The 27,258-nt window shown below is 45.9% G+C and overlaps 1 protein-coding gene across 17 annotated transcripts in view; it reads left to right on the forward strand.

The window, feature by feature from the left end:
- Window positions 1-27,258, forward strand: part of FRMD4A (FERM domain containing 4A) — a 739,423-nt gene that overhangs the window by 525,008 nt on the left and 187,157 nt on the right. For 16 of the 17 annotated variants that reach the window (XM_072825741.1, XM_072825735.1, XM_072825738.1 and 13 more), the window contains one exon: window positions 20,229-20,294. In XM_072825741.1, coding sequence (XP_072681842.1) covers window positions 20,229-20,294 — 66 coding nt within the window. Of the gene's footprint in view, window positions 1-16,510; window positions 16,590-20,228; window positions 20,295-27,258 lie in introns of those variants that run through there. The other variant, XM_072825749.1, reaches the window with a different exon arrangement.

Consider the following 27,258-nt stretch of genomic DNA (forward strand, 5'->3'; position numbering starts at 1 on the left):
TGTCACCTGACCTTCCAGAAAGACTTCTGCAGGTAAAGGCATCACCCCAGCAATCCTCACCTCTTAGGATGGAAAAGGCTTACTAAGAGTGGTCGGCATCCCTCCACATCCGTGAGACTCCGTTGAGTCTGGGAGGTTGATAGGGTTTGAGTGTGGGTTGGAGGTGGGGAAGGAAGAGAAGAGAGGTGATTCTGCTTTGGCACTGAAAATCAGAGGTTTTGGATTCTTCACTTTTCAAAAATGATTAGGGCTTTTATCTTGCAAAAGAATACTTCTTTTGCAAAAAGATGGTAATGCCATCTTTTTCTTCACAACAAAGGCAAAAAATCCAATCACTGTGTCACATTCTTTGATTACTTCCCATTCGTTGCCATTATTAGGAAGAATTTCACCTTCTATTTACCTTCTTTATGTTTCACTCAAGTAATTAATGCAGAGACTGAATGGCAGAAACAAGCCTAGAATCTGAGTGTAGTCGATGCTTGTGGGGGCATTTTCTCATTGTACCTCCCACCTGAAAATAACTGGGAGTTTCTCTGTAGCATGAGAAACCAACATACCAATTTGCATAATATTCATCAGAAATTATTTAAGCTCTTAATAACCTTCTGGGTGTTAAATAAATCAGAATGAGAGATAGCCCATCTTCTGGAGGCAGATTCAGAAGGCACACAGGCTGCAGCATAAGAACATTAAATAAATATAAAAACAAGGGACGTATTTATAGAATGTCATAGCCTTATCCAGGACAAGGATATATTTTAGGTGCAGCCTCAGGGACACGCGCATGGAAGTAGTTTGCCTGGACAGTTTTATACTCTTGCCTTTGGTTTTCCGTTGGAAATGGGGGGAAAAGGCAGTGTGTGAGCACGTGTGCTTGTCTGACAGGCGGGAGCTAGGAGGCCCACGTCCCTGCCACGGCCCTGCAGGTTCCCCAGCGGCCCGGGGGCGACCAGGGGGACAGCACGCAGCATTGGCTCCTGCGCTTCTCCCCAGGCCCTCCCGAGGGGGGCCGCCTGTCACACTTGCTTTGGAGCGGCCAGTTCTCCATGTGGCTCTTTATCCATATTCTCTCAGTCTGGCTCACCCTCCGACAGAATTCCGGGGTGACCAAGGTGCTGCCCAGCCTCCCCTCCTACCAGCACGTGTACCCGTGTGGTGGTTTGGCTGCTGCTGCTCCTCCGCTCCATCAGGGCCCATCGTCCTGTGGTAAACGAGTCACTGGTAGCCTGGCTCTTCCTCTTGGCTGCAGTACTGGCGGCTAAGTTCTCGAAGCCTTTGCCATACGTCCCTCCAGCGCTTTGCTCCTGTGTTTCCTTCCCAGGTTCCTTCGGGGTGAGGTACACGGGGGACTGTAAGGTCCCCGCCTTCGCACGGGCACCGCCTCCCCACGCTCTCGCCGCCCCCTGCACCCCCCGTCCCCCCTCCGGGACTCGCGTGGACCGGAGGGACCCACCGCAGCCTGGCAGCCCGCATCTCGGCCTGTCTGGGCCGCGCCGAGACACCAGGGGCCCGGGAGCTTAGAGGTGACAGACGTTGCCTCAGTTCTGGGGGCTGCGTGCCCGGGCAAGGCGCCTGCAGGTTCCGTGGCGGGTGAGGGCCGGCTCCCCGGTTCACAGGTGGCTCGCTCCACGCCACGTCCTCACGAGGCGGGAGGCATGAGTGAGCTCCCTGGGCGCTGACCTCCCCACCGAGGGCTGCACTCCCTGACCTAATCACCTCCCAGAGGCCTCGCTTCAAGAAACCGTCACCTGCAGGTTAGGACCCACGCCTGACTTTCTTCGGTGTGGGCGGGGAGGGGCAGGGGTGGCCGTCTTGGGCCCACCCACACAGCCACACACCCCCTCGCCTTTCCCCAAGCACGTTTGGCCTTTTCTGGATGTCAGCCTCCTGCTAATGCTCGTTCTTGGGCTTGAGCGGCCCCTGCCATCCCTCCTGGGCCTGGGACACCCCTACTGGCAGCTGCTACCTCCTGCTGTTCCCCCAGACAGAGCGCCTCTCCCTCCTTTATTCTCCCGAAGCATCCTGATGGCTCGCTCCGCTTTGATCTCCTGAATGGGAATGGCCTGTTCATGTGTGTCGCCCACCTTTCTAAGGAAGGACCGTGTCGTATTTATCTTTGGTTCTGCAGCACCCAATATTATGTCTGACATTTGGTGGGTGCTCAAAAATATAAATGAGTAATTATTTGTTAGGTCACTCCGTGTCCCGTTTCGTTGCTTGTGTGCAAATGGCTAGAATGAGTTTTTCCCTGCGTAAGCCTGGGGTTTCACCCCTCAGAGAGAGCTCTTCTCTCTCTGCTTTTCAGCCGGGATATCTCTCTCTGGGTGTGCCTGTGTCAGAGGGCCAGGGAATAAGGATGGTACAGCACAACTGCCATCCTTTATACGAGGGCTGCTCTTGCAAAGCCCAGCTGGCAGGACGGCAGAAAGTACCTGAGCATCCCAGTCCTATCATCCAGTCGTTCGGTCAGCCATTCAACACACACCGAATGGTGTGCCGCTTATGTCCCAGGAATGTATCTTTGAGCAAAACTGATCAAGATTCTTGTCCCCAGGGAGCTTGAAGTCCAAGAGGAAGAGGCGGACAGCAAATGTAGTGAATTATAGGGTACACCAGAAGGCGGCCAATGCTATAGGGAAAAGAAAGCAGAGGCCAGAAAGTCTGGCAAGGTTACCATCTTAAATACAGGATCACAAGAGACTCTATGGAAAGGTGATATGTTTTTAAATTTTATTTATTTATTCATGAGAGAGAGAAAGAGACAGGCAGAGGCAGAGAAGTAGGCTCCATGCAGGGAGCCCAGTGCAGGACTCAATCCTGGGACTCCAGGATCACACTCTGGGCCAAAGGGAGGCACCAAACCGCTGAGCCACCAAAGAATCCCATGGAAAGGTGGTATTTTGAGCAGAGCTTTGAAGGATGTGAAGAGGTGAGCCACATGAATGCCTAGGGGGACATTCCAGGCAGATGAAGGAGCTCATCAAAGGCTCTGGGAGGGAAGAGTGATCCAGAGGGAATAGTAAGGAAATGAGTGTGGAAGGGCAGACTGAGTAGGGGGAGCATAGAGGTGGGTCTGTGTGGGGCCTTGAAGGTGTCCAGCTGAGGGGGTACGGGTTTGGGGAGCACCGTGGCCCCACTTGGGTTGCACAGGGATGCTTTGGGTACTGTGTAGGGCTAGACTATGAGGCCAGGAGGTGCCAGATGGGTGGCTGTTGTAAGAATCAGGCAAGTGACAAAGTGTTGATGAAGTGTTCTGGGTCTGGGTAATTTAGAGAGAACCAAGATTTTCTGATGTGCTGGGTGTGCAATGTGAGATGAAGAAGGAAATCCCCAACTGGGTCCTAAAGAACAGAATGTGGTGATGGAGTGGCTGTTATGAGCAGGAAAAGCTGTGGGTGGAGGTGGCTGAGGAAGAAGGTAGGTCAGCAGTTCTGTTTGGCACATGCTGAGTCTCAGATCTTACCAGATAGCTAAATGCAGATGTTGAGCGGGCGGGTTTGTACAGAATCACAGACAGGCCTGGGAAAGGTAGGCAGTCCAGGTGAAGATGCAAAGTGGGGCTCCGCCACCTAGAGATGATGTGTAACGATTCCAGGCCTCAATCCTGAATATGACATCTGGGGGAAAAACTGTAAGCACCAAACTTCAAATAAAAAGAATATAAGATACAAAGAAATGAACTGGGGCACCTGGGTGGCTCAGTCGGTTAAGCATCTGCCTTCAGCTCAGTCAGGATCCTGGAGTCGAGCCCTGGGATCGAGCCCTGGGTCATGCTCCCTGCTCAGTGGGAGCCTGCTTCTCCCTGCATGTGCTCTCTCTCTCAAATAAATAAGTAAAATCAGAAAAAAAGAAAGAAAGAGAGAGAGAGAGGGAGGGAGGGAGGGAAAGAGAAAGAAAGAAAGAAAGAAAGAAGAAAGAAAGAAAGAAAGAAAGAAAGAAAGAAAGAAAGAAAAGAAAGAAGAAAAAAAGAAAAGAAGAAAAGAAAAGAAAAGAAAAGAAAAGAAAAGAAAAGAAAAAGAAGCAATTCCTGGAACATGAAGAGCTCTATGTACTCCTGAGGTAGAGCTCCTTCCATCCTCCTGAGGGTCTTTCTCTTTTCTGATATATGAAAAGAATATCTCTAACCCTTATGCTTTAATCAGATTTGTTGATAGGTCATTGACATGCATACAAGGAAACTGCATGTGTCCACAGCCATGAAGCCATCACCACCATCAAGAACTTGGAACTCCAAAATTTCAATCAGTGATCTTTCCCGAGACTCTTGTGTGTCTAAAGCTCTGTGACAGGTGTAAGAAAGATCTAAACTGTAGCCACTACCCCTGCCTCCTGTAATTTGTTCTGATGCAACATCCTGGCGTCCCCTACACAGTCCCCTCTTCTAAGGCCTGTGCTCTTCTAAAGGACGCTCAAGTTTGGTGACCACAGGGTTTGGAATGACCATTTGAGGGCGGTGCTACTGGTTAAATCAGGAAAGAGGAGAGATCAAGAACCCTGCTATCCTTTTGTCCGTTCTGATGCAAGCAAAAACACACCCCCCATTCCTCCTTCTTGGAGACAGCCCAGACAGCAGGCTCAGTTCCATCCTTATTTTCTCTGTGTCCGCAACACAATAATTACCTCTCATCGAAAGCTTTGAGAAGTTTTTCTGTGTCTAATCAGAATTTTTTTTAAGATTTTATTTATTTATTCATGAGAGACACACAGAGAGAAGCAGAGACACAGACAGAGGGAGAAGCAGGCTCCATGGAAGGAGCCCAGTGTGGGACTCAATCCCGACCCTAGGATCACACCCTGAGCCAAAGGCAGATGCTCAACCACTGAGCCACCAGGCGTCCCATCCAATCAGAATTTTTTATTTGACTAGCAAATACAACATAACGTCTTTATTTCTGAACCGCTCACTGGTGTTATGTACCCCGGATATTTTTAGATCTACCATTTGCCAAACGGCCAGTGCATTTCAAGACACTATTATTTCCTGTGACAGCTTTTCTACGGGGCGGCTTGTGGACCGTGGGTTGAAAGGAGGGGTGAGGGACCCTCTTTGGTTTTGGAATCCTCTCCCTCCCTCCTCTGCACCCCCTCCATTTCCCTTCCTTTCCCAGCCTCTTGCCCCCTACCCCCACCCCTCCTTTCTAAGTGGTATTAAGGAAGAAATGGAACAGTTCTAGAAACTCGTCGTGTGCCGGGTGCTATGGCAGCAGAATGAGCCCCATGAGCAGGTCTCCAGGAGGGTCTGGGGTGGCTCATGGGGCAGCCAGCCAGTGTTGAAACCTCCAACAAGATGAACAGAGGAAGGGAGCCGCCAGCGCAGCTCCAGCTCGTGCAAGTGTGGAGAGTCCCTGCCAGGCCTCTCCAGCAGAATCCTTTCCAGAGAGCTCTGTTATGTAAATATCCAGGCAGCAGCCTGGATTGACTGCCCCATACAGATGTCATAGATAGCTGCAAAAACTTCCCTTAATGCAAGCACTTCAGGTTCCTAAGCTCTCCAGACACCTCTTTTATTGGGGCATTTGGCCAGGGAGGGTGAGAGCTTGCTGCTATCTCTAGAAGCTGGATGGTGGCTTTCTGGATGGAGTCATCTTGGTCTCCAGATGCACTTTGCTGGGATACCACTGGAAGTTTGGTCTGATTTAAGCATGCATCGCAAAAGGATCAGCTGTTGGGCTGGAATGCTTCCTTCCGAACCCGGAGGACTTGGCATCTGAGCCCTAGGCCCCTGGATTCAGATGTCACAGGCACAAGTGGCTGCTCTGTATCCCATGCAGGTTCTGTGAAAGCAGGTGGGCCATGCCGAAGAGGTGGCTTTCTCCCACTGTGTTTCAAGAGTCACCTAAGAAGGGAATTCCAAAGACCCAAGAATAGATATGCAGTAGCTTGCAGATGGTCTTGAATACTCTTTTCTGCCCCCTACATCCCCAGGGATAATGGAGAGTTTTCTGTAGTTATACACAAAGGAGATTGTTTATGTGAAGGAAAACCCATTCCCAAACTATGTGGCAAGAGGCCCCAGCTACCAGTGATGGCAGGTTGACAGCAGGGCTACTCATTTGACATGTGGTCCTGTATTTATGAAGAATGCAGGTGTTCTGTAGTCTGGGTTTTGGGTATGTTCCTACAGAATAGGCAAATTAAAACATATCTCACTGAATGCAAAATTAAGTTGTATAGTACCTATATTTTGGAGTTGTCCTTGAAATGGCATATAAGGATATACGTTATTTGAATATATATTTGTTAATTCATATAAAAATATATATTGAGTGGCTGTTATGATAGTCATGTGATTCTGTTTCAATCATAGATATATAATATCATTTTAACATCAACCAAATGCTTTCAGTAAAAATGTGATAACCCATTGCTTCATAAGACCCATGGTTGTAGTAGTGTGATCTCATCCCACTAATCACAATATAAGCAAAAATTGAAAACAAAATTTAATTTAAAATGACAGATTGAATTAGACATTGGAGCAAAATAGGCAAATTCATGTTACCAAGGAAATGTCATTGAGGTCCTTGGTTATTAAATACATGAATACCAATCCAGTGACAGACGCTTGTAACCAACCACTCTAGGCATCCTATTTTGAATAGAGGACGTCTGCTTGCATTATCTATACAAAGGGAATGGGTAGGGAAAAAAGGTAGAATAATGTGTTCGTGCCTAGCACTCTGCAGTGTGATTTTTTAAAAAAACTCTTCTGAAGCAGGAAATGGATGTTGCCAACATTTGGTTCATCAAATGTAATATTGTAACAGGAGCATTGTAAATAAATACATGGGGGCGCCTGGGTGGCTCAGTGATTGAGGGTCTGCCTTTGGCTCAGGTCGTGATCCCTGGGTCATGGGATCGAGTCCTGCATCTGGCTCCCCTGCAGGGAGCCTGCTTCTCCCTCTGCCTGTGTCTCTGCCTCTCTCTGTGTGTCTCTAATGAATAAATAAAAAATCTTTAAAAAAATTTTTTTTAAATCTTTAAAAAATAAGTAAAGACATGAGCTATTAGAATGAACTTTTTTTTTTTTTTTTTGAATTCTTGTCTGTAGTTGTGCACATATATCCGTAACATACCTTAGGGTGTGACTGTCCCGCCTTCCTCTGGAGTTCAGTAATCCTTTCTTACAGTGTCCCTGGCTAAAGGCCTTCTGGCCCCTTTCTGATCACATATAGTGATGATGGGGCAGCCCTTTCCATTTTGAGCAATAATGCTTGTTTAAACGTTCTCCCTTCTGTTGACTTCACATGTGTCTTCTGGAACGTCTCTCATTGATTCCATTTCTGCCCGCCAAAGCACAGTTCTTCTCTCTCTTCATTAAAGTATTAAATTTAATCATCAGATTTTAAAATTATTAAATTAGCCAGTCCCCATTTCCAGGCATGTCCAGTTGAATTTATATGTTATCTCTGTGGAATCCACCATTGTCTCCCTTTTATCTCATTGATGTGTCTTGGCAGGGACAATAGCTTGTGCAGGGTTACCCTAACACTGCATGCAGCCTTTGCTGGTTAGGCTGGTACGCAGTTTTCCTGTCAGCCCTGAAAAGACACAGTTTCCAGATCTTTACCCAATCTGATTATTCTTGTTTGCCATACTCCACTTTCTTCCATTTCCTGTGTCAAATATGGTGCCCAGAATGAACACAGATGTCCAGGAATGGTTTAACCATGGTGGAGTGTGGGAGGCTTCTTAATTCCATTATTCAGGAAGTTATGCTTCCAGCCTGTGAACTAAGAATAGGATCCCAAACTATAAATAATATGATCCCAGCTGTTAAATTTTGAAGCTACCATCTAAACCTCCCCATCTACTGTACATTTGGTCAGCACACTTTCTTTGTTTGGTTATAAGTCACTGAGGGTAATACAGATATGGAGAAAGACAGCTTATATTTAGTATTTCCTTACAGTTTTCTTTAGACATTGAACCTCAACACTTGCACTTAGTACCCTCTTTCCAGACTCCCCTCGTTTCCACATCAATTAGGATTAAATTGACTTGAAAACGATGTTCAGGGGCGCCTGGGTGGCTCAGTCAGTTAAACATCTAACTCTGGCTCAGGTCATGATCCTAGAGTCCTGGGATCAAGCCCCACATTGGGCTCCCTGCTCTGCGGGGAGTCTGCTTCCCTTTCTGCCTCTGCTCCTCCCCCTACTCCTCCTCTATGTCTCTCTCTCAAACAAATAAATAAAATCTGGGATGCCTGGGTGGCTCAGCAGTTGAGTGTCTGCCTTTGGCCCAGGGCGTGATCCTGGAGTCCCAGGATCGAGTCCCACATTGGGCTCCAATCCAGAGAGCATGCCTCTCCTTCTGCCTATGTCTCTGCCTCTCTGTGTCTCTCATGAATAAATGAATAAAATCTTTTAAAAAATAAATAAATAAAATCTTAAAAAGAAAATGATGTTCCTTGGCTCCTTACTATTTCACCTTATACCACCCTCAGGCCATTGAATATATGGATATCTCTTGTCATCTTTTTTTTTTAATTTATTCATGAGAGAGACACAGAGAGAGAGAGAGAGAGAGAGAGAGAGAAGCAGGCTCCATGCAGGGACCCCAATGTGGGACTCGATCCTGGGACTCCAGGATCACGCCCTGGGCCGAAGGCAGGCACTAAACCACTGAGCCACCCAGGGATCCCCTTCTTGTCTTCTTAAATAGGGTTCTCTACCTGGTTTTCTCTCTGCTCCTGGTCTACCCACCACTCTCTGTTCTCACCTCTTCTGCATAGTCTATGTTTCCAGAACATGCCTGTTCTCTCCCATCCCAGATCTTCTTTCGTCAGGCTGCTTCTGCCAGGTGTCCTGTTGTTCACGTACTACTTCCTCACCTGAGTGTTGACCAGTCCTCCAGGTGTGAGTTACGGTCCTTCCCACCTTCTGCCCAAAACATCCTACGCCCTCCCCGTCATCACTGTAATGGCCTATTAACTTTGGTATTTCCTCTGTGGGATATAGAAGCTGATTAAATATAGGAACAAAATCATGTTCATCATTATATATCTAATAAGATGCCCTGCACATAATACTGTACCATAAACACTTGCTGAATGAACATACACGGTGGTGGACATTGTCATATATCACCCTTTAACCTGCCTTCTCTGTATTTCATTAGGGTGGGTCGGTCACTCGATTACTTTCTAGATGACTGGAGACAGAGATACATCTCTTCTCCAGAGGAGAAATGACCCCACAAAAGGATAGGAACTTTTCTAGCCATTTGCAGTATAATTTTATTTCCTGTAGGGTATTAGTAACCTTCGAATTAATTTGTAATTATCTACTAATTAAATAGTTTTATTTTTAACACATTAACCCTTTGTTGTGGTTGTTAATCACCCTTCCCCCCAAAATTTGCAGTTGCTTTTTCTTTTTGCTTAGGGTGTTTGTGAAGTAAAATTGCTTTTTTTAATTCAAGTGTTTTTAAGGTAGTCCACTGTATACATTTTCCCCTTTGGGCCCAGCCCCTTTTGTGCTTAGAATGCCCTACTAAGTAATTACCTATTTTTAATACTAACTTTATAAACCCTATGAGGAATTTGTCTGGAGGAAGGAGGTGCAGTTAGTTTCTATCATACTAGCTAGCCCCACTGTATCGCTTCTTGCTCAAGAAGATTGAAACCAACCCAGAACTGAATAGTTCAGGGGTTCGTCTTTTAACAAAGATGGATTGGCTCCAGACAACAAAAACATTCCTCTTCTCACTTGTCTTGCTTTGAATCTATCTTTAAAGGTTCTTTGATTGTTCTTAAACTTGGCTTATTTCAGATGTCACCTTTGGTTTTCCAGCCCAGTCCTGTCAGCCCGTGACCCTCTAAAAGTATTCGTCGTATTTGTACAGAATATAACTCACTGTGCACCCTTGACATGTTGCATATGTTACGCCAAAAATCTCATCTCCTTTGGGAGTTCTCTGTGCAAATACTCCATGTTCTTTGGATACCTCACTCCTCATTCTCTCATTCAGTTTTATTTTTGTTGTTATGAAATTTTCACTTGTAAAGTCTCTCTCATAAAAACAATATTCTTTTGGGTCCATTGAGGCAGCCTTTTTTTTTTTCCCTTCTGGACTTTTAAAAACTTTCCCTTGTGTCTGGGGTCCTTGTCTGACCACTCTATCCTCTTTTCCTACTATAAAAATTCCAAGTACGATCCCCAAAGCCAAAGAAAGAGTAGATATCTGCCTTTTCCTTTGGAAAAAGCATCCTCATTCTACTCCAGGACTCTGCCACTAAGATACTAGAGCCAGAACTCCACACGACCGAGAACGTGTGTCATTTTCTCGCATCTGTCGTCAAGGGGCACAGTGGGACATTAGCTGGATATGTAGGTTTTTGCTGCTTCTTTGATGTTTTGTTTCATTCGGGTTTATACCGCACTCAGCCGCCTTTAAGGAATGTCTGCATGGACACCTCTGCTGTGAACGGCGTGTGAGTAGGAATAATACCCCGAACCTGCCCAAAGAGACAGGTGCAAGAGCTTTCATCTCTTGCACTAACATAGCAGACTGTGGCCTGGCAGTGCTTGCCATCCAGCCAGCATTGACCCAAGAGTCATGCACTGACTTTCCCAAACCCCCTTTCTTAGGTTTATTCCATGTTCCTTATGTCAGCTCTCTGTTGGTGATTGCCAGCTAGCACAGGATGACTCTGGGAGGTGCTATTGCTGGGGAGAAGGACTGGCTGTCCACACCCTGTCTGGATGAAGTGCCCCCTCTATGTGTGCCCAGGGCCCTACAGAGCCCTGCTCTGTGAAGGCCTGGCACTTGCTCAGTGCATGGGATAGCCGCCCGAGTGAAGCCTGTCCACACCCGCCTCCTACCCACCCTGCCACAGAGCAAAATATCTTGTGTGAGCGGATGGAAAACCATCCTGGGTTGGGGGTGGGAGGGAGGTATGCTGTCTGCTATGTTTCTGACACTCCTGCTCAGATGATCCTCGAAATCCCTGACTGGAAACTTCTAAAGGTAATATTAATTGAGAGCCTTCTTCGCACCAAGCAGAGTTCCACACTCTTTACCTGCAGTACCTCCCAGCAGCCCCTCGGGGGTGGCACTGTGATGGCCTCAGTTATCTAGTCTAGGGAAGTGTGACCCAAGCTGGTGAGGTGATATGCACAGGTTCACCCCCAACTCGCTCATGGTGAAGTCAGCATAAAACACAAAGCCACACAGTCAGGCTCTGAGCCAGGCTCCCATCCTCTGTGCGTCCCGGGGGGTCGGGCAGGGCAGGGCAGCAGGGAGCACACGGTGCCTGGCCTCAGGCCTGCGTTGGTGGCCAGAGAGAGGGGGTGGGCGGGGGGAAAGTGTGAGCATCAGCAGAGCTGGGTGTGGAAGAATGAACAAAGGTAAATGCTCATCTCTCCCTCAAGACAGCCTCCAAGGAGGGGGACCTTCTCTTCTTTGGGTCACCACTGTGTCCCTGGCACCTGGCTCAGTGCATGGCCAAGAGCAGACAGGCAGGGAGGGTCCTTGGAGTACATGAGTGAAGAGAGTGTTTCCAGGCAGAGCCACAGCTCAGCCAAGCCCAGAGGCAAGGCAGAGGGTGGCCCTCACAGGAACAGGATTTAGAAGTCAGGATGGCCGAGGGGACAGGAAAGGAGGAGAGCATTTGAAAAACTTGCTCTGGCAAGGCAAGCCTGATCTCAGAGGGCTTGTTATCATCAAACATTCCAATGTCCCCCTTTCACAGCTGGTAGCAGCAATGCACAGTGAAGGAGAAAGAACCACCCTGTCAGGCATCACCTGCTCGGGCCCTTACGCCCTGAGGCCTGCTGTCCAGACCTGCACAGGGGTCCACTCTGTTCAGTCCCTGCTTCTGTTTCCTGTGGGTTTCTTTCTTTCTTTCTTTCTTTCTTTCTTTCTTTCTTTCTTTCTTTCTTTCTTTCTTTCTTTCTTTCAAGATTTTTAAAATGTATTTATTCATGAGAGACAGAGACAGAGAGAGAGAGGCAGAGACACAGGCAGAGGGAGAAGCAGGCTCCATGCAGGGAGCCTGACGTGGGACTCGATCCCGGGACTCCAGGATCACACCCTGGGCTGAAGGCGACGCTAAACTGCTAAGCCACTCGGGCTGCCCTCCTGTGGGTTTCTATTTGGATGGCATCAGACCCCCAGCTCCCTTTCCTCTGTAAGGAGTAGGCTGTAGTCCCTTCCCAGCCCTTCTCCAAATAATAAGAGGAATGGCAGTAGTAACAGCCAGGTGTGGAGAGGATTCAGTCTCTCTGTGTCTTCAAAGGCTCGGGTGCAGAACCAGCGTGTGGGCTGCAGAAGGCCGCAGGTGCGTGGTGAGCGGGGTGAGGAAGTGTTCACACGTGGAGACGAACGAAAGCCTGTCTGCAGAAGGTGCTCTAGCAGAGCCCGAGTGCCACAATCCAGTTACCGCTCTCTAGGTGTCCAGCTAGTTGGAGGGAAATGCGGAAAGCCCTGTGCCTTCCAGAGCCTTGGATATGTCACCGCACATAAGCTCATCGAAGTGAGCTTCCTGCTCTGCTCACCAGGTCGGTGTCCGTGGTATAGAACCAGCCTGCAGAGCCCGGGCATTCGGATCTCCTGGTGTCCGTGTGCTCCTGACCGGTGACTCAGAGGGGTTGGCCTCAGAGGAGACTGTTGGCCTGTCCCACTGTGGCCCTGGGTTGCATTGACTGGACCTTTTCTTTCCATATCTGCAACAGACCTGTCTGACCTCTGCATCAAGAGCTTGTCCTCAAATTTCAATGTCTTGTTGGAAGATGGGAAGAGTACCCTTCCTTCCTCCCTCCTCCACAGTCCGCAACTTGGCACTGATTAAGAGTTCCTGTGCACTGGAGCTTCCTGGCTGTCCTCAGTGCCTATGATGAATGTCTGGGCCCATTCCTCATCTTCTAAGCTTTAGGCCCAGAGATTGTTAGTATTCCCTGACCTCTGCCCTGCAGTTCCATCTGGAGGGATTGAGATGGACTGTGCTACAGGACTTGTGGCTCCATCACACACAGCAGTGGTCTTCTGGGTGTCAGGGTCCAGGCTAGAAAGTTCCATGCCAGAGCAGCGGCCCTGCACTGCCCCCAAGCCCTGAGTGTGCCCATGACATCCCGACTTCTCTTCCTACATGATGGGAGAAAGCCCCAGGTCCTTTTACTGAAGGTAGAAGCAGCATCCGAGCATCCGCAGCCCCAAAACCTGCTTTCCAAAGATCCTCTGGTAAAGCACAAGCCCTGCTTGTGGAAGGTTGAGCTTTGAAGAATGCAGGGCTATTTCAACTTTTATAATCCGTCGAGTTGCCATGTGAATTTGTTTCTAGCAGAGCCACTCACTTAATCACTTTCGTCTGGGTTTGATAAGTTACAACTGTATTCAGCAGCCAGGAGCCTCAAGGACATGCCTCTGTGTTTCCTTCTTTTAAATCCAGGAGACTCATGGTCAAGACAGAGGTGAAATAATTCGCCAGAGGACATAGGGCAAATAGGGACAAGGTCATTCTCTAAATCAGACTTCTGACGTCTAGCACCGTGGGTCTCCATCCCCTGTCATGTTGTTTTAATATGATGTCACTTAAAGACAACAAAAGGTAGGCTTGAATAGGGGGTAAATTGTAATAAAAGTGGGCAGAACACCTAAAGATTATGGGCAGAGACTCCCCATGCCTGTTATGAAATTATAAAATTACATTATAATAATTTAATTTGTTCTATCTGGCATTTCCATGGTACAGGCTAAGTGTGAGCAGCAGCAAATGGATGCATATTTTCAGTAAATTTTAATTTGCCCGAAGGCCTTTCTGTGTATTCACGGTGAGTTGAATTTCTGGAGGCCGCTGTGAATGTATCTCATTCAAATATCTCCTGGATGTGATAGCTTTATGATTCTTGAGACTTTGTGAGCCTGTGGCTTTCTGGTACCTTCGCTGGGTCGTTGGGCCTTCATTAGCCTGAGAGGAAACTGAAGTGGAGAGAGGAATGTAACATGCTGAGGTGACCCCGAGAGCAGAAGCTCCAACAGTGAGTCGCACTGGGAAGTTGTAGTCATGTTTCTGGAATTTCCTTGTGAGCCACAGAACGGCCCAGGTCAAAGGGCGGATTGTGAGGTGCTGCCGTAGCACATCCGCCCGTCTGGCTGCCTTGGGATGCTCTGTGGTTTAACGGACCAGGCTAGGAGGGGAGGCTTGTCTCTGTGTTTGGGCTCTGGCTGGGATGCTTTGGAAATCTGAAATTTCTATTTGATGGTAGAATTTTAAAGGATAGGATTCCAGGTTTGGAGTGGGGTGGGGAGCAGTGATAACTTTCCTAAACACAGCACATTCTGGAAGTTTCAATAGTTCCCTTTATACAGTCCTAGTGAGGCTTTGATATTTCTTCTTTTATTGTCTCAGGAAGTTACCATCTCTAAGATGAATATGAGTCACAGCACAGTGACTTACTGTACGGAGATGAACCAAGAGGACATGTGGAAAGTAGGTTCAAAGCCGTATTTGCAGGCCGTGTACCTTGCCTCCCGGCCCCGTGCTCACCCGGCCCTTACCCCACTCCCCGGTGCCTCGGGGATAACCGGCTCCATATAAAGGAAATATAATGGTAACATGTGCTGATAAGATGTCTTTTAGTTTTTCTTTTCTGAAAGCCTTGTGCGTTTGTGAGCTCAGAATCAGTGACCCCGTATAGTCGTTTGTCCCACTGCGTTAGAGTCCAGTGAAAATGTTATCAGCCGTGGAACGAGGTGTGTGTACCCTGGTGTGTGACTTAATTGGCAAAGGACAAGAAGCAAGAGAGGGGCGACATCCAGGCAGTGGCTCAGAGAGCAGGAGGGAGCGGGAGGGAGAGGTGGTTATGTCGAGAACCGAATGGTAATGCAAAGCATATGAAGATGGGCGTTTACTTAGTTTTGAATGTGAAGACAAAAGGTTCCTAATAAAACGTGTTCGCACGTGCCGAACTTGGTAGCCTGCCCTTCTCCACAGAAGGCATCTGAAAACTACCGTTTGGGGGACTTTGTCATTGCTAGTTAATTACTGTTTCTGTTTTACTAATGCCCTGGAGGCCGCATCTGGACAGTGGTCCCTTGCACCAGCAGGAATATACCAGGATGTTGTAGAAGGAAGGATGCCCTCAGACAGAGATATTTATACATCTCCCCTCTTTTCAGGTTCTGTGCAACTTCTTTTTTTTTTTTTTTTTAAGATTTTATTTCTTTATGCATGAGAGAGACACAGAGAGAGGCAGAGACATAGGCAGAGGGAGAAGCAGGCTCCCCTGGGGGAACCTGATATATGGGACTTGATCCCAAGATCCCTGGATCACACCCTGAGCCAAAGGCAGACACTCAACCACTGAACCACCCTGGCATCCCCCTGAGCAACTTCTGATCGCAGTTGGCTTCCCATTCATTCCACCTGCAGGGGGAGAATATGTCAGACCTTCCACCTCCAGTATTCTGACCTGTGTGACAATTGTAATTCTCATTCATAAACTAATTGATTTGATTTGATACGTTAAAACCATAGGCAATCTAAAACGAATTCATTGGGAACAAAGCTTCTCAAGATCCTTTTCCTATGGCTGACCTCAAATACTGTCATTCATTTTTCGAGATAAAGTTTCTTTTTTCTAAATTTTTTAACTGAAAAAGAAAAAAGTGTTTGGATGGGATGGGAGGGAACTACCCATTAGCCTACTCCCCTAGCACATCAGCTATTTTATTTTTGTCTCCCAATTCCTGTCCAAATGCATGGTAATTTTATTGGCCGCCTTTATAGTACAGTACACATAGCATTTCATATTCCGCTATGCTCACTTAAGCTAGTATGGTAAATGCATTTCTCTGTTTATGAATAACCTTCCTGATTCCGTGTGTGTCTTAACAGCAAAGTTGGATCAATGGGGTGGACACCTCACTTCCAAAATAACACTTTTCTGTGTATCCTTTGGAATCACAGTGCATTTGGCAGGCCCGTGTATGGTGTAGAATTGTATTGTAGCAAGACGATTTCTGTTGGAGTGGTAGCCAGCTGACATCTACAAGAAGCCTTGTTCTCCAAAAGGATTTCCTCTGAGGGGGATGCCAATGCTGCAATTGTGCGTGAGCAGCTGAAAATGAAAACAAGCAAAGCAGTATTATTTTACAATTGTTAGTATTCAAAAGAAAATTTCAGTATGCGTGGAAAGCCAGACAAAGCTACAGATGTCCACTCTGTCCCCGTACACACCCAGAATGGTAAACCTTTTCTCAACTGATGAGAACAGGATACTCCAGTCTTCCTTCAATATGAAACAACAAACCATCCCCCCTTTGAGAAAAAAAAAAAAAAAAAAAAACAGCAGCACCGTCAAAAGACAGGCGTACTTTCAAAAACATGATGATTCAAAGTTGAGTTTCCGTTTGGACGCACTTCTCTGGACTGCCTTTTTTTCAGGGACGTTTTGCCTTCCAAAAGAGAGGCAGCTTATAAATTCTCCTGTTTAAAATAGGGAGCATGCTTATTTAAAAAATTTCCCAGAACTGAAAATTGAGGCTTTTTTTTTTTTTTTAAGAGAAGAATGAGCTTGGAAAACTCTGAGTAGATCTTAACATCTTGGTGTATAGTTTATTCCTTCAACTGCTGAGCAGATAAGGTGAGATTATTTAACGGAATGAGAATTTTCTTTTTCAGATGAAAATGAGAGCCTCACAGTAAACTTCTAGGTATGGCTATGCACTCGGTGTCACGTCATGCTTTGTGTGCTTTGAAATATTTTGAGAAAATTATATGCTACCTCTTTATGATTGCAGTTAAAACTTCATTTGATACAGTAATGCCTTGGCGATACCAACTTCCCTTTGTTTTTATCAGATTTATTTGAATGTGGTTAAGGAAGTCAAAAACGTGTTTATATCCTTAGCTTTTTAGGATTAAATGAAGCTTAAAACTGTGGGTTCTAAAGATGCTAAGGGCCAGCAGCATTTTTTTAAAAAAATTCTCTTCCGTCCCCACCCTTCAGAGAATTTTCTGAAACCTGTAATAAATGTCTGTAAAGGAATTTCATAATAGTATGCTGGATGGTTGTAGCACTTTTCTTCCTTGAACTTCCACTGTCCTAACTTCCACTGTCTTAACTTAATTCTTACGATTAAGAGCTGAACTGCTGGAAATCTGTACCTTTTACACTTTGGACTCGTTTCACCAATTTCCCTCACTCCTCTCACACCCCAGCTCTGGCAACTACCAGTCTGTTCTCTGTATCCACGAATTTGGTGTTTTGTTTATTTAGATTCCACATGAGATCATTTGTCTTCCTCTGACTTAATTTCACTTAGCATCATGCCCTCAGGACACTATCCATGGTGTCACCAATGGCAAGATTTTCTTCTTTCTTTAGCTGAATAATATTCCACTGTGTACCTACACCACCTATTCTTTATCTGTTTATCCACCAATGGACACTTTGGTTTCTGTGTCTTACCAATCATACAGAATGCTGCAGTGAAAATGGGGCAACATATGTCTTTTTGAATTAGTGTTCTCCTCTTCTTCGGGTAAATACCCAGAATTGAAATTCCTGGATCATATGGTGGCTCCATTTTTAAGTTTTTGAGGACCCTCCGTACTGGTTTCCACAGCGGCTACAGTAATGGGACATTCCCACCAGCAGTGCATGAGGGTTCCCTTTACTCCACATCCTCATCAACGCTTGTTATTGCTTGACTTTTTCATAATAGCCATTCTAACACATGTGAGGTTGATATCTCATTGTAGTTTTAATTTGTATTTGCCTGATGATGAGTGATGTCGAGCATCTTTTCATATGTCTGTTGGCCGTCTGTATGTCTTCTTTGGGGAAGTGTCTATTCAGATCCTTTGCCCATTTTGTTTAATAGGATCGTTTGGGGCTTTGCTATTGAGTCATCTGCATTCGTTATATATTTATTAATAATTATGGGACGCCTGAGTGGCTCAGCGGTTTACTGTCTGCCTTTGGCCCAGGGTGTGATCCTGGAGTCCTGGGATCGAGTCCCATGTCAGGCTCCCTCCATGGAGCCTGCTTCTCCCTCTGCCTGTGTCTCTGCCTCTCTCTCTGTCTCTCATGAATAAATAAAATCTAAAAAGAAAAAAAAATAGTTATTAACCCTTTTTCAGATATATGATTGGAAAGTATTTTCTTCCATTTAGTAGGTTGTCTTTTCATTTTGTTGATGGTTTCCTTTGCTGTGCAGGAGCTTTTTTTTTTTTTTTAACATTTGTTTTTATTTAAGTTTGATTTGCCAGCATACAGCAGGAACTTTTTATCATGATGTCTGCCCACTTATTTATTTTTTGAAGCTGATGGATTTTTAAAAATTAAGTCTGTCAGCTAGGATGCCTCCTATGTGCAAAGTTGGTGGATTCTAATGGGATTGGAGCCCATTCTCCTTTTAAGGCAGTGAACAGAGTTAAGAGTTCAAAGAATGAATTGGAGTTTTCATAGACCCATCTCTTGTCCATGGCCACCAGCTTCAGCATATATGTGCAAAATGGCAGACCCTTGGAGTAAAGGTTTCCTTGGTTTTTACTCTATTTTAACCTCTGTTGAAGTGCCAGTGAGTAGGTGAAACTTCTCGTGGTGCATTTTCCAGAGCCGAGGACTGCTAGGTCATCCTTATAACTCAGATTCAAGAGACTTTATTTTGGCTCCATCCAAGCACGTGTGCTATTTTGGTTAAGATCCCAGAACTAGGGAAATCTGACTCGTTGGTAGTTGGAAGGGGTGGCTCCTTCTGAGGAAGGAATAAGAATTTTCCCACAGGAGTCCCTGCCAGCTTTGGACATGCTGACAGCGGGCAATCCCTGTTGAACAGGAAGAGAAGATGCTACCTATTGTGTCATTCCTGGAGAAAGTGCTCGTGAGAAGGGACTGTGGTGGCTGTAATGAGATGAGGCCAGGATCTGCTCATGTGCTTCCCTCCCCTTGAGCTGCGTGCAGTGGCTGCCAGCTGGGCAAAAAAGGGTGGTTTCATTGGGGGCTCTGGAGTCATAGAAAAATACGCGGACCAGAAGGAAGCTTCTGGGTCTTTTGGTCTAGACGGTGAGGTTAGAGCCAGCTCTTCCCTGTTGTGAGAGCCAGTTGGTACATCTTGGGGAATTCTGCATGCCGGTGGTAAAACATCATCATTATTAAAATCAAATTCTATGGATTTAGAGTACATTAAAAACAAAGGTAATAAGTACTCAAAACCCATCACTAACGGATAGTAAATTCCCTAATTATTTGACTATACTATCATCCACGCCCCTGGGCTTATTTAAGTGTACAGTATGTGTAGAAGATATATTTGTCAGGACGGTAGCTTAAAATCAGACCCAGTGAAAGTATCTGGAGTGTGGCAGGACAAGTTTTGGTTAAAGTGGTGGCCAGCTGACATCAATGAGAAGCCTCATTCTTTAAAGGATTTCCTTTGAGAGCATTGCCAGGGCACTAGCAAATGCTACGAATTAAGGCTTTTTCCTCCCAGAAAGCCAATGATTCAACATTTCAGCAGCACTTCCCTGGGCTCAGCCCACTCCCTTTTGTATATGAGATGGGGCTACAGAGATGAAGGGACACTTGTCCAAAGCCTTGCAGCCAAGACCTGACGTGGGTCTCCGCAGGCCTTTCGGGGTGCTCTTTCTCTTATGTCGCCAGCAGTGTGAGTAGGGAAAGGAGCAAGGGTTAGGGGTCAGGTATAGCCGTGACTGGCTCCTGGGTTCCTCTATCACAGGTGAAAACACTGGAGGGACTAGGTAATAAACAATTAACACAGAAATTCTGAGGAAAAGGAGTTCCCAGAAATCAGATGCAGTTCCCAGAGGGGTGCTCATCTGCTCCAGGGTGCTCAGTAAAGGGGACAAGGTGGCAGAGCCCAGATACTGAAATCTGTCCCTAATGTGTGGGGATAAAATTATTGAATGGAAGAATGATTAAAGCATGAAACACTTATCACCAGCTGGTGTTAGGTTAGGAATGTGTTTGCTAATTTATTTTAGATCTCCCCCTTAAAAATGTAAGCTCCCCGCGGACAGGAACCTTGTCTCGTGTGCCGCTGTGCACCCAGCTCCCAGAATAGTGCCTGGCACGTAGGAAGTGCTCCATAAGTATTTTTGAAGGAAGGAAGGAATGAACCAGTCCTGCCACTCCTTGGCATTGTCAGGCTCCATCTCCCAGGGCAAGTTTTGCCTGGCGGAGTCCAGCACAGGGGCCCCGCTCACCCTTTGTCAGGCTGCCAGACCCTCAGTGACCATCATTTGTCTTTCTTTGTAGATGACGGAGGGCCGTCGATGTCAAGTACATCTTCTCGATGACCGGAAGCTGGAACTCCTAGTACAGGTAAATGACTTTTGGCCAACGTTCTAAGTTTCTTCTGAGGCTGGTGCAGTTTAGACTCCCAATTCAGCTGACGGGTGGGGAAGAATAAAATGTTTTTTAAATTGGTATCTGGTAGAGATAGAGAAGGGCGGCGCACCATGGCATTTCTGTGTGTGAGTGCTATTTTTGATCATTCTGTTTCTTGTACACCACGCCTAAGGCATTCAAGGCCAGATGTATATCTAACCTATTGTTGCAAATCTCGAGAAAAGGAAATTCCTTGACTGCCATTAGCGATTTCTACTTGCAGGAGTTCACTATAATATAACGTAAATCCGTCTTGCGGCACCTGGAGCTGATTTGGTCATCTTTGCTACTTGGAGAGGGGTGGAAAACCATTTGCTGTTTTCAGGGTCATCTTTCATGGGTGTGGGGAAAGAGAGGCAGTCTCTTGGCTCTGTCTCCCCTCCGAGGGCTGAGTAAGCCTCATCCCGTGTCCACATTGTGTCACCCTTGAACATCTATGTGTCCATGGACAGCAGGAAATCATTCAGTCCATCTCCAAACTGCGCACCCATCAGAGTCAGAGAAGTCTGATTCTGATTGAAATCAGAGATCCTGGTCTCGTTCAGCTGACTCGAAAGAAATCATTTTACTTAGAGCCCTAAAGAATCACAAAGCTGCCCAACATGATTTAAAGAACCTTAATTCCAAATCTGTTGTTCAACTCCAACTTTTATAACCGTATTTGCTTGAAATGCTCAAATGTCTATCACAGTCTTAGGGCAGTGCTCCTCATTATCCAGAACACTTTGCCAAAGAAGTTGTAGTTCATCAGTAGGTTGAAATGACACCTGCATCCTCATTCACTGGGGAGGGATGATATTGCTGCAATGGGAAGATTTTCACAGAGAACTACTCTTATCTCATGTTCCCTTGGATTTGAAAATTCGAATCGCTAATTTAAAGAAGTTAATACTTTAAATTAGATTTAAATTATAAAGGCAACGTAGGGAACAGAGAAAGTAGGGAAAAGCTCATAATCACAGCACTCACTCACCTGCTAGCTTCATTTCAGCAAATTTCTTTCCAGCGTTTTTCATACTTCTGTTTCTTACATGGTTGTATTGTAATGTGTAATTGTATTTTATTTTTCCTCCTAACATTGCGTTTTATTGGCATTTTCCAAGTTACTTTAAGTTCATCTTTGTTAATATCAGCATAAATTCCAGAAATGGATATACCATTATTGTCTAATCGTTCACCCATTTGGGTACATTTAAGGCTTTTGTTTGTTTGTTTTACCGTTTTTCTGCTATTACCAGTAAATGTCATTAATTTATCCCTGTATATAGAGTTCTCCCATGTTTTGGATTATGACCTTATTAGGCTAGGTTCCAAGACCTATGGTCTTATTAAGAGTCAAACTTGTGGTTTGGATTCAGGGGGGGAGGTGAGGCAGTAGATAGTAGCTGTGAAGTGAGCAAGATCTCTCCTGTTAGCGAAATCACAAAGTGGAGCTTTCAGTTGTTAAGAATCAGCATGAAGAATTTATAGGTGAGTGCCCCAGTGTTTTTTCGATACTTTTTTTTTTTTTTTTTTAAATCAACTCTTAGAGGCTTAGAAAGCAGCCAGTCTCTGAAACAGGAAACGAGACTTCAAGTGGCTGTGAAGTATGGTGTGTCAGGGGAAGATGTGAGTCAGGGCATTGGAAGGTGGACTTGAATCACAGAAAAGATACTTAGTTGCTTCTGTTCATAGCTTTGGAAGGCTGATCCTCAGCCCTTCACAATCCAGAAGATGTCGAATTAAGCCAAGCAAGAGAAGTCATATTCTTCCCACCCTCTTTGGAACACATGTCACATGTTACTCCCTCTTTCTAGAACTCTGCTTCCCGTGCTTGCACCTCTATGCCTGGCTGGTTTCTGCCAAGCCTCCAGTTCACAGCCTAGAAGATGCTTTTTCCCCAAGCTCTTGGCTCTACCTGCTGCTCCTCCCAAGTCTGGTTCTTAGCTGAGTCCCCCCACCCCCACACATCCCTTTCACAGCACTGTCACAACTCAATGTCACAGCTCACTGTCCTTGCCTGTTTACCTCGTTGCCCAGAGCCACCAGTGGTTGGAGGGCTGGGTCTACACTGTGGTCACTGTGTATACCCAGCACTCAGCCCCATGCCTGGCACAAATGTCACTAAACAAATCCTTGTGGAATGAAAGAACAGGCTAATCCCAAAATGCCTTGGTATTATTTCCCCTAAGGACTTTTTGTCATAGAACCAATTGCTTGGCAGGGGATTTAGTTTAGCACAAAAAACCATAGATAGAAAAAGGAACACTTCTGAACTCCTTTCGGCATTATTACAAAGCAGACTTCAGCAAAATACAGAGGAGCAAGGTTAAAACTATTGGCCGGACACCAAGTTAAATATGACTTTTCTTTCTCCTCTACAAAATTCCCTTGTCCAGGATTATGTTCTTTTGACAATCCTTTCTTAAAGGGAATCCCTCTTGAGTTCATTTGGACCAGTGCTAGTTTTTCATAGAACATTTGGGTCCCATACTTGTCTTTTTGATACTGTAAGTCCAGAGAGTGACAACCTTGCAGGTTCATTTATACTGTAGTCATCAAAGTACATTAAGTGCGGAAGGTTTTGCTGTTGTCGCTGTGAAGTATTTCAGCCTATTTGTAATGAGCTTTAGATGAAGAAGCGCCCTTCTCTGTCTTCTTCTTTTTTTTTTTTAAAGATCTTATTTATTTATTCATGAGAGATACACAGAGAGGGAGGCAGAGACACGGGCAGAGGGAGAAGCAGGCTCCACGAAGGGAGCCCGACGTGGGACTCGATCCTGGGACTCCAGGATCACGCCCTGGGCTGAAGGCGGCGCTAAACTGCTAAGCCACCCGGGCTGCCCCCCTTCTCTGTCTTCTGATCTGGGTTTGCGGAGATGGGGTGGGTGGGTGTTTACCTGACCAGGTTTGTAAGATGGAGAGGCAGGATTGGAGGAGGTGTTTTCTCTCCCACAGAGAAGCAAGTGAGTTTACACAAGAGTGGTTGACATTAGAAATAGCAGCAGGAGTGGGAGGTCTAGTTTTTCAGCCACTAGGTAAGAGATGCATCAAAGGCAACATCTCATAAAACTCCAGCAGCATAAAAGAAAAGTGAGATGTCTTGGAATTAGCAACTAAAAGGATTCTTCCCCCCTCCCTCCCACCAGATGGATTCTGGTAACCAGACACCCAAACAGATCATTTCGTATGGTGGCATAGACCTGGCCCCTGTGACTAGCGTTTCCCTTCTTCGAGTTATGGAGCAAAATGGCCATAATCTCAACAGTTAATGCTTCTTACAAAGCCCTTTGAGATTACTAAGAGGAATCTGTGCTTCCAAATCCCTGATTGCCCTGAGTAAATCCCACATTACCCTTACAGGGGTAAGGGCAAAGGTCAAGAGTACACATACTAGGATTTAATATTTGGAAGGTCCTCCTTAAATCCTTAAATTCCACTTAAGGACAGCAGGGGAATGATGATGTGAACTTTCAGTAACAAAACCAAGCCTCCAACCTTGATCATCTCTATGTGGCAGGTGTCCGGCTAGATCCCTCCCTTCCAACCTAGAAACAGGAGAGAGTGTTATTTGCCCTGTTGCCCAAAACTGTTTCAACCAATTAGAAATGTACTCAAAAAAAGCCAGCATCAGAATGAGAGAGGGGGCACCCAGGTGGCTCAGTGGTTGAGCGTCTGCCTTTGGCTCAGGTCATGATCCCAGGGCCCTGGGATCGAGTCCCACTTTGTGTTCCCCGCAGGGAGCCTGCTTCTCCCTCTGCCTATGTCTCTGCCTCTCACTGTCTCTCATGAATAAATAAATAAAATCTTAAAAAAAAAAGAATAAGAGAGGCTGCCATTATGTATGCCTGTCAGCCTCCTCCTGATGCTTATGTAGCCAGCTAAGAGAGTGTTGTGAATGTTTTGTATTAAAGTAAAATTCTCAAGTCTTATCTTCATATGGTTATTCCTTTAAAATTAGTTTCTCCATTTTTCTCCTGCATATTTTGAAAGCCAAGAAAGGGAAATGTCCTTTTTAGCCTTAGTGAGAATCATTTAAATAAGACGAAGAGTGATTTCCTGACAGTCAAGGTCAATAGATGGAGTCCTAGAAGCAGTATAAGGAAGATCCTGGACTCTTTCTCTTGAATTTCTTAAAAATAGAATAGATTTTTCACTAGATTGGAATGGCTGAGGTGTGGCCCTTCCTTATTAGGAATCACACCTGGTTCTCCTGAGGCTTATGACATTATGTGGCATCCTTTCTTACAGGAAGACAGGCCAGCACAGGAAAAACAGACATGTGCCTTCAACACGTTTCAGGGTTTTACCCCAGCACTGGAGATGAGTAGATGTTGTACTCTGCTGGCAGGAACTCTTCCCTCAGATGATAGAGCTTTACAAATCAGAATCCTCTCCACCCCCACAACTGCCACAAGGAACCCCACTTTTTGTTTTGTTCAGGAAGCTGTCCCGTGATGTCACCAGTTTTCTTGGACTGTTGTGCCTCTCCCTCTGACCCAGTCTCTCAGTGGCCGTTGGCAGCACTTTTATAACCATCCACTTCTGTTAAAATAGAGGAACAGTGTCCTGTGATTCTAAGAAGTGGAGCAAACTTCAGCATTTTTTCCAAGAGAATGAGAGATAGTAGCTGGGTTATTGTTGTACATTACACAGTGTCCCTAATTCTGAGAAAGCCGGGGGACAGAAACATCGGGAAAGATCTGAAGCTGTATGGTTTAGCATCAGTGGCAGCGTTTGAAACATTGGCAATCCAAACCGACACGTGGCGTCAGTGTAAAATATATACCAGATTCTGAAGGTTTCGTATGAAAACAAAAACACCTTGTTAATTCTTTTATATTGCTGATTCCATGTTGAAGATGAACTATTTGGAGTATATTAATTAGGTGAAATAAAATATGTGATTAATTGAAATTAATCACACCTGGTTTAATTGGACTACTAAAAAATTTTTATTTCATATTGGATTCACATTTGTGGTTGACATTGTATTTCTGTTGGACAGTTATCTCTAAAGGATAGAGAGAAGATAATTTAAACAAGAGAAAAGATTGTGGACACAGTCAAATTACCCAGATTTAATACTGGATGTCCTCCACAAGATTGACCACATTTTATAGTTCCTCATAGCGGTCGCTGGGGCATGTCTTATTTAATTTTTATGTTGACTATATAAAGCCGGCACTAATTCAGATAAGGAAACAGAAACTCAGGAAGGTCAGATAACTTGCTGGAGGTCACATAGTAGTAGTAGTGTATACAGCTTGAACATGGGTTATTTCCTGACCTCCTTTCATTGCACCATATATATATAAAATATATATAATAAAGACGCAGGACATGGCCCCTATGCTGGTCCCTATGCTGGTCCCCAGCAACAGCAGCAGAAACAACTGGAATTAAAGCCTTCGACCCGCTCCCCCCACCCCCATCTCAAGTCTTGACCAAAGATGGGCTTACCCAGGTCATTTCATTTCTCTGATCTAAATTCCTAATCTGTCTGGTGAGGATCTGAACACGTGACACACGTGGTGAAGGATTTCCACATCAGGTGTCAACCTCAGGGTATAAGGTGTGGAAGAAACAAGCCATAGCAGATTAAACCTTCTGATCATTTTTCTTTGAGAACCATGCTGCTGGTGATACTCCTGCTTAGAGGTTCAGGAAGTTGCTATGGGCCCCCAGTCAGGCAGCATGGAGGGCAAAGTAAATATTCTGGCCTATTATGGGCTTAAAAAAAAAACTATAAAAAGTCTGACACTCTAATAGTGCTACCTAGAATAAATGAACAGACTTGGGTTCTCTCCATGTGCACACCCCACATACACACTCACCCTCACCCTCTATCCTCAGCTGCGTCTGTGGTTAAGGATGTTCTGTTAAAAAAAAAAAAAAAATTACAAGGGATTATTTTCTACCAAATAAACCAGGAATTCCCCCAAAGCACATGTTGCCAAGAAAAAAGAAAAAACCGGAGTTGGTTCCCTATCTGCCCAACTGAGAAGGATGGTCTGCTTTGCTTTGCCGGCCTGTCCACTGAAGCGTAAACCAGGTCTGCCATCTGCTCCTGTCTGGTCTGAATTCACCAGGAGGTACAGCGTCAGCCAGGAGTTGGGAGTCATGTGCAGGAGCTGGAAGCAGACTAAGGGACTCGGGTTAGGAACCTTCTGTCCGGGACCTCCCAGGCCACCTCATAAAACCAGAGCCAGAAGGGTGTCAGGCAGCACTGCTTCGGGCTGACCTCAAACTTCACCATGATTGCCATCATCATTTCTTAGGCTCCTCTTTGCAAAGTCAGGTCCTCCACTCAATGAGCCAGACAGATGTCTTTCCAGCCCCTGGGGGTGGCTGATAATATTTAAAGTTTTGAAGGCGCATGAAGCAAATCAATGTTCAGGTGTAGATTAGAGGCAGATAACACAAGGCTAGCACTACATGTCATCGAGCGTTCATTTAGTGGCCTGGAGGAATGAGAAATAGTCCACAGAGCATACCCTGGGGTGACACAAGCAGCTAACGAGGCTCCCCCTTGGCAAGGAGGGAGGGACCTGTACATCTCCCTTCGCCAGCAAGGGCTGTGACGGAGCAGTTGGTGAGCTGTGCTCTGGTTGAGAACAAAAGAGACTCTCGGTCTCCCTGTGGGGCAGTGATGGAGGGAGGAGCGTCAGGATCCAGCAGATTGATGCAATCATCCAGGGGCCCCCGCCCCCAACACACAAGCGCACAGAGCTCCTGGACCAGACAGCTCATCCGGCACAGGGTGAGGAGAGGAGGCCGGCTGCGGCTAGAGGGGGGTCCAGGCTCTGGTTCTGAGCAAAACCCCTTCCTTCCTTCCTCCCCTCTCCCACCTGACCCTCCCTGTGAACTCCCTCCACCCCACCCCGCCATTCTCCCTTGACTCTTATTTTAACCAGTT

Source organism: Canis lupus, chromosome 5 (assembly GCF_048164855.1).
Source record: "Canis lupus baileyi chromosome 5, mCanLup2.hap1, whole genome shotgun sequence".
In the NCBI taxonomy this organism is placed as follows: Eukaryota; Metazoa; Chordata; class Mammalia; order Carnivora; family Canidae; genus Canis; species Canis lupus.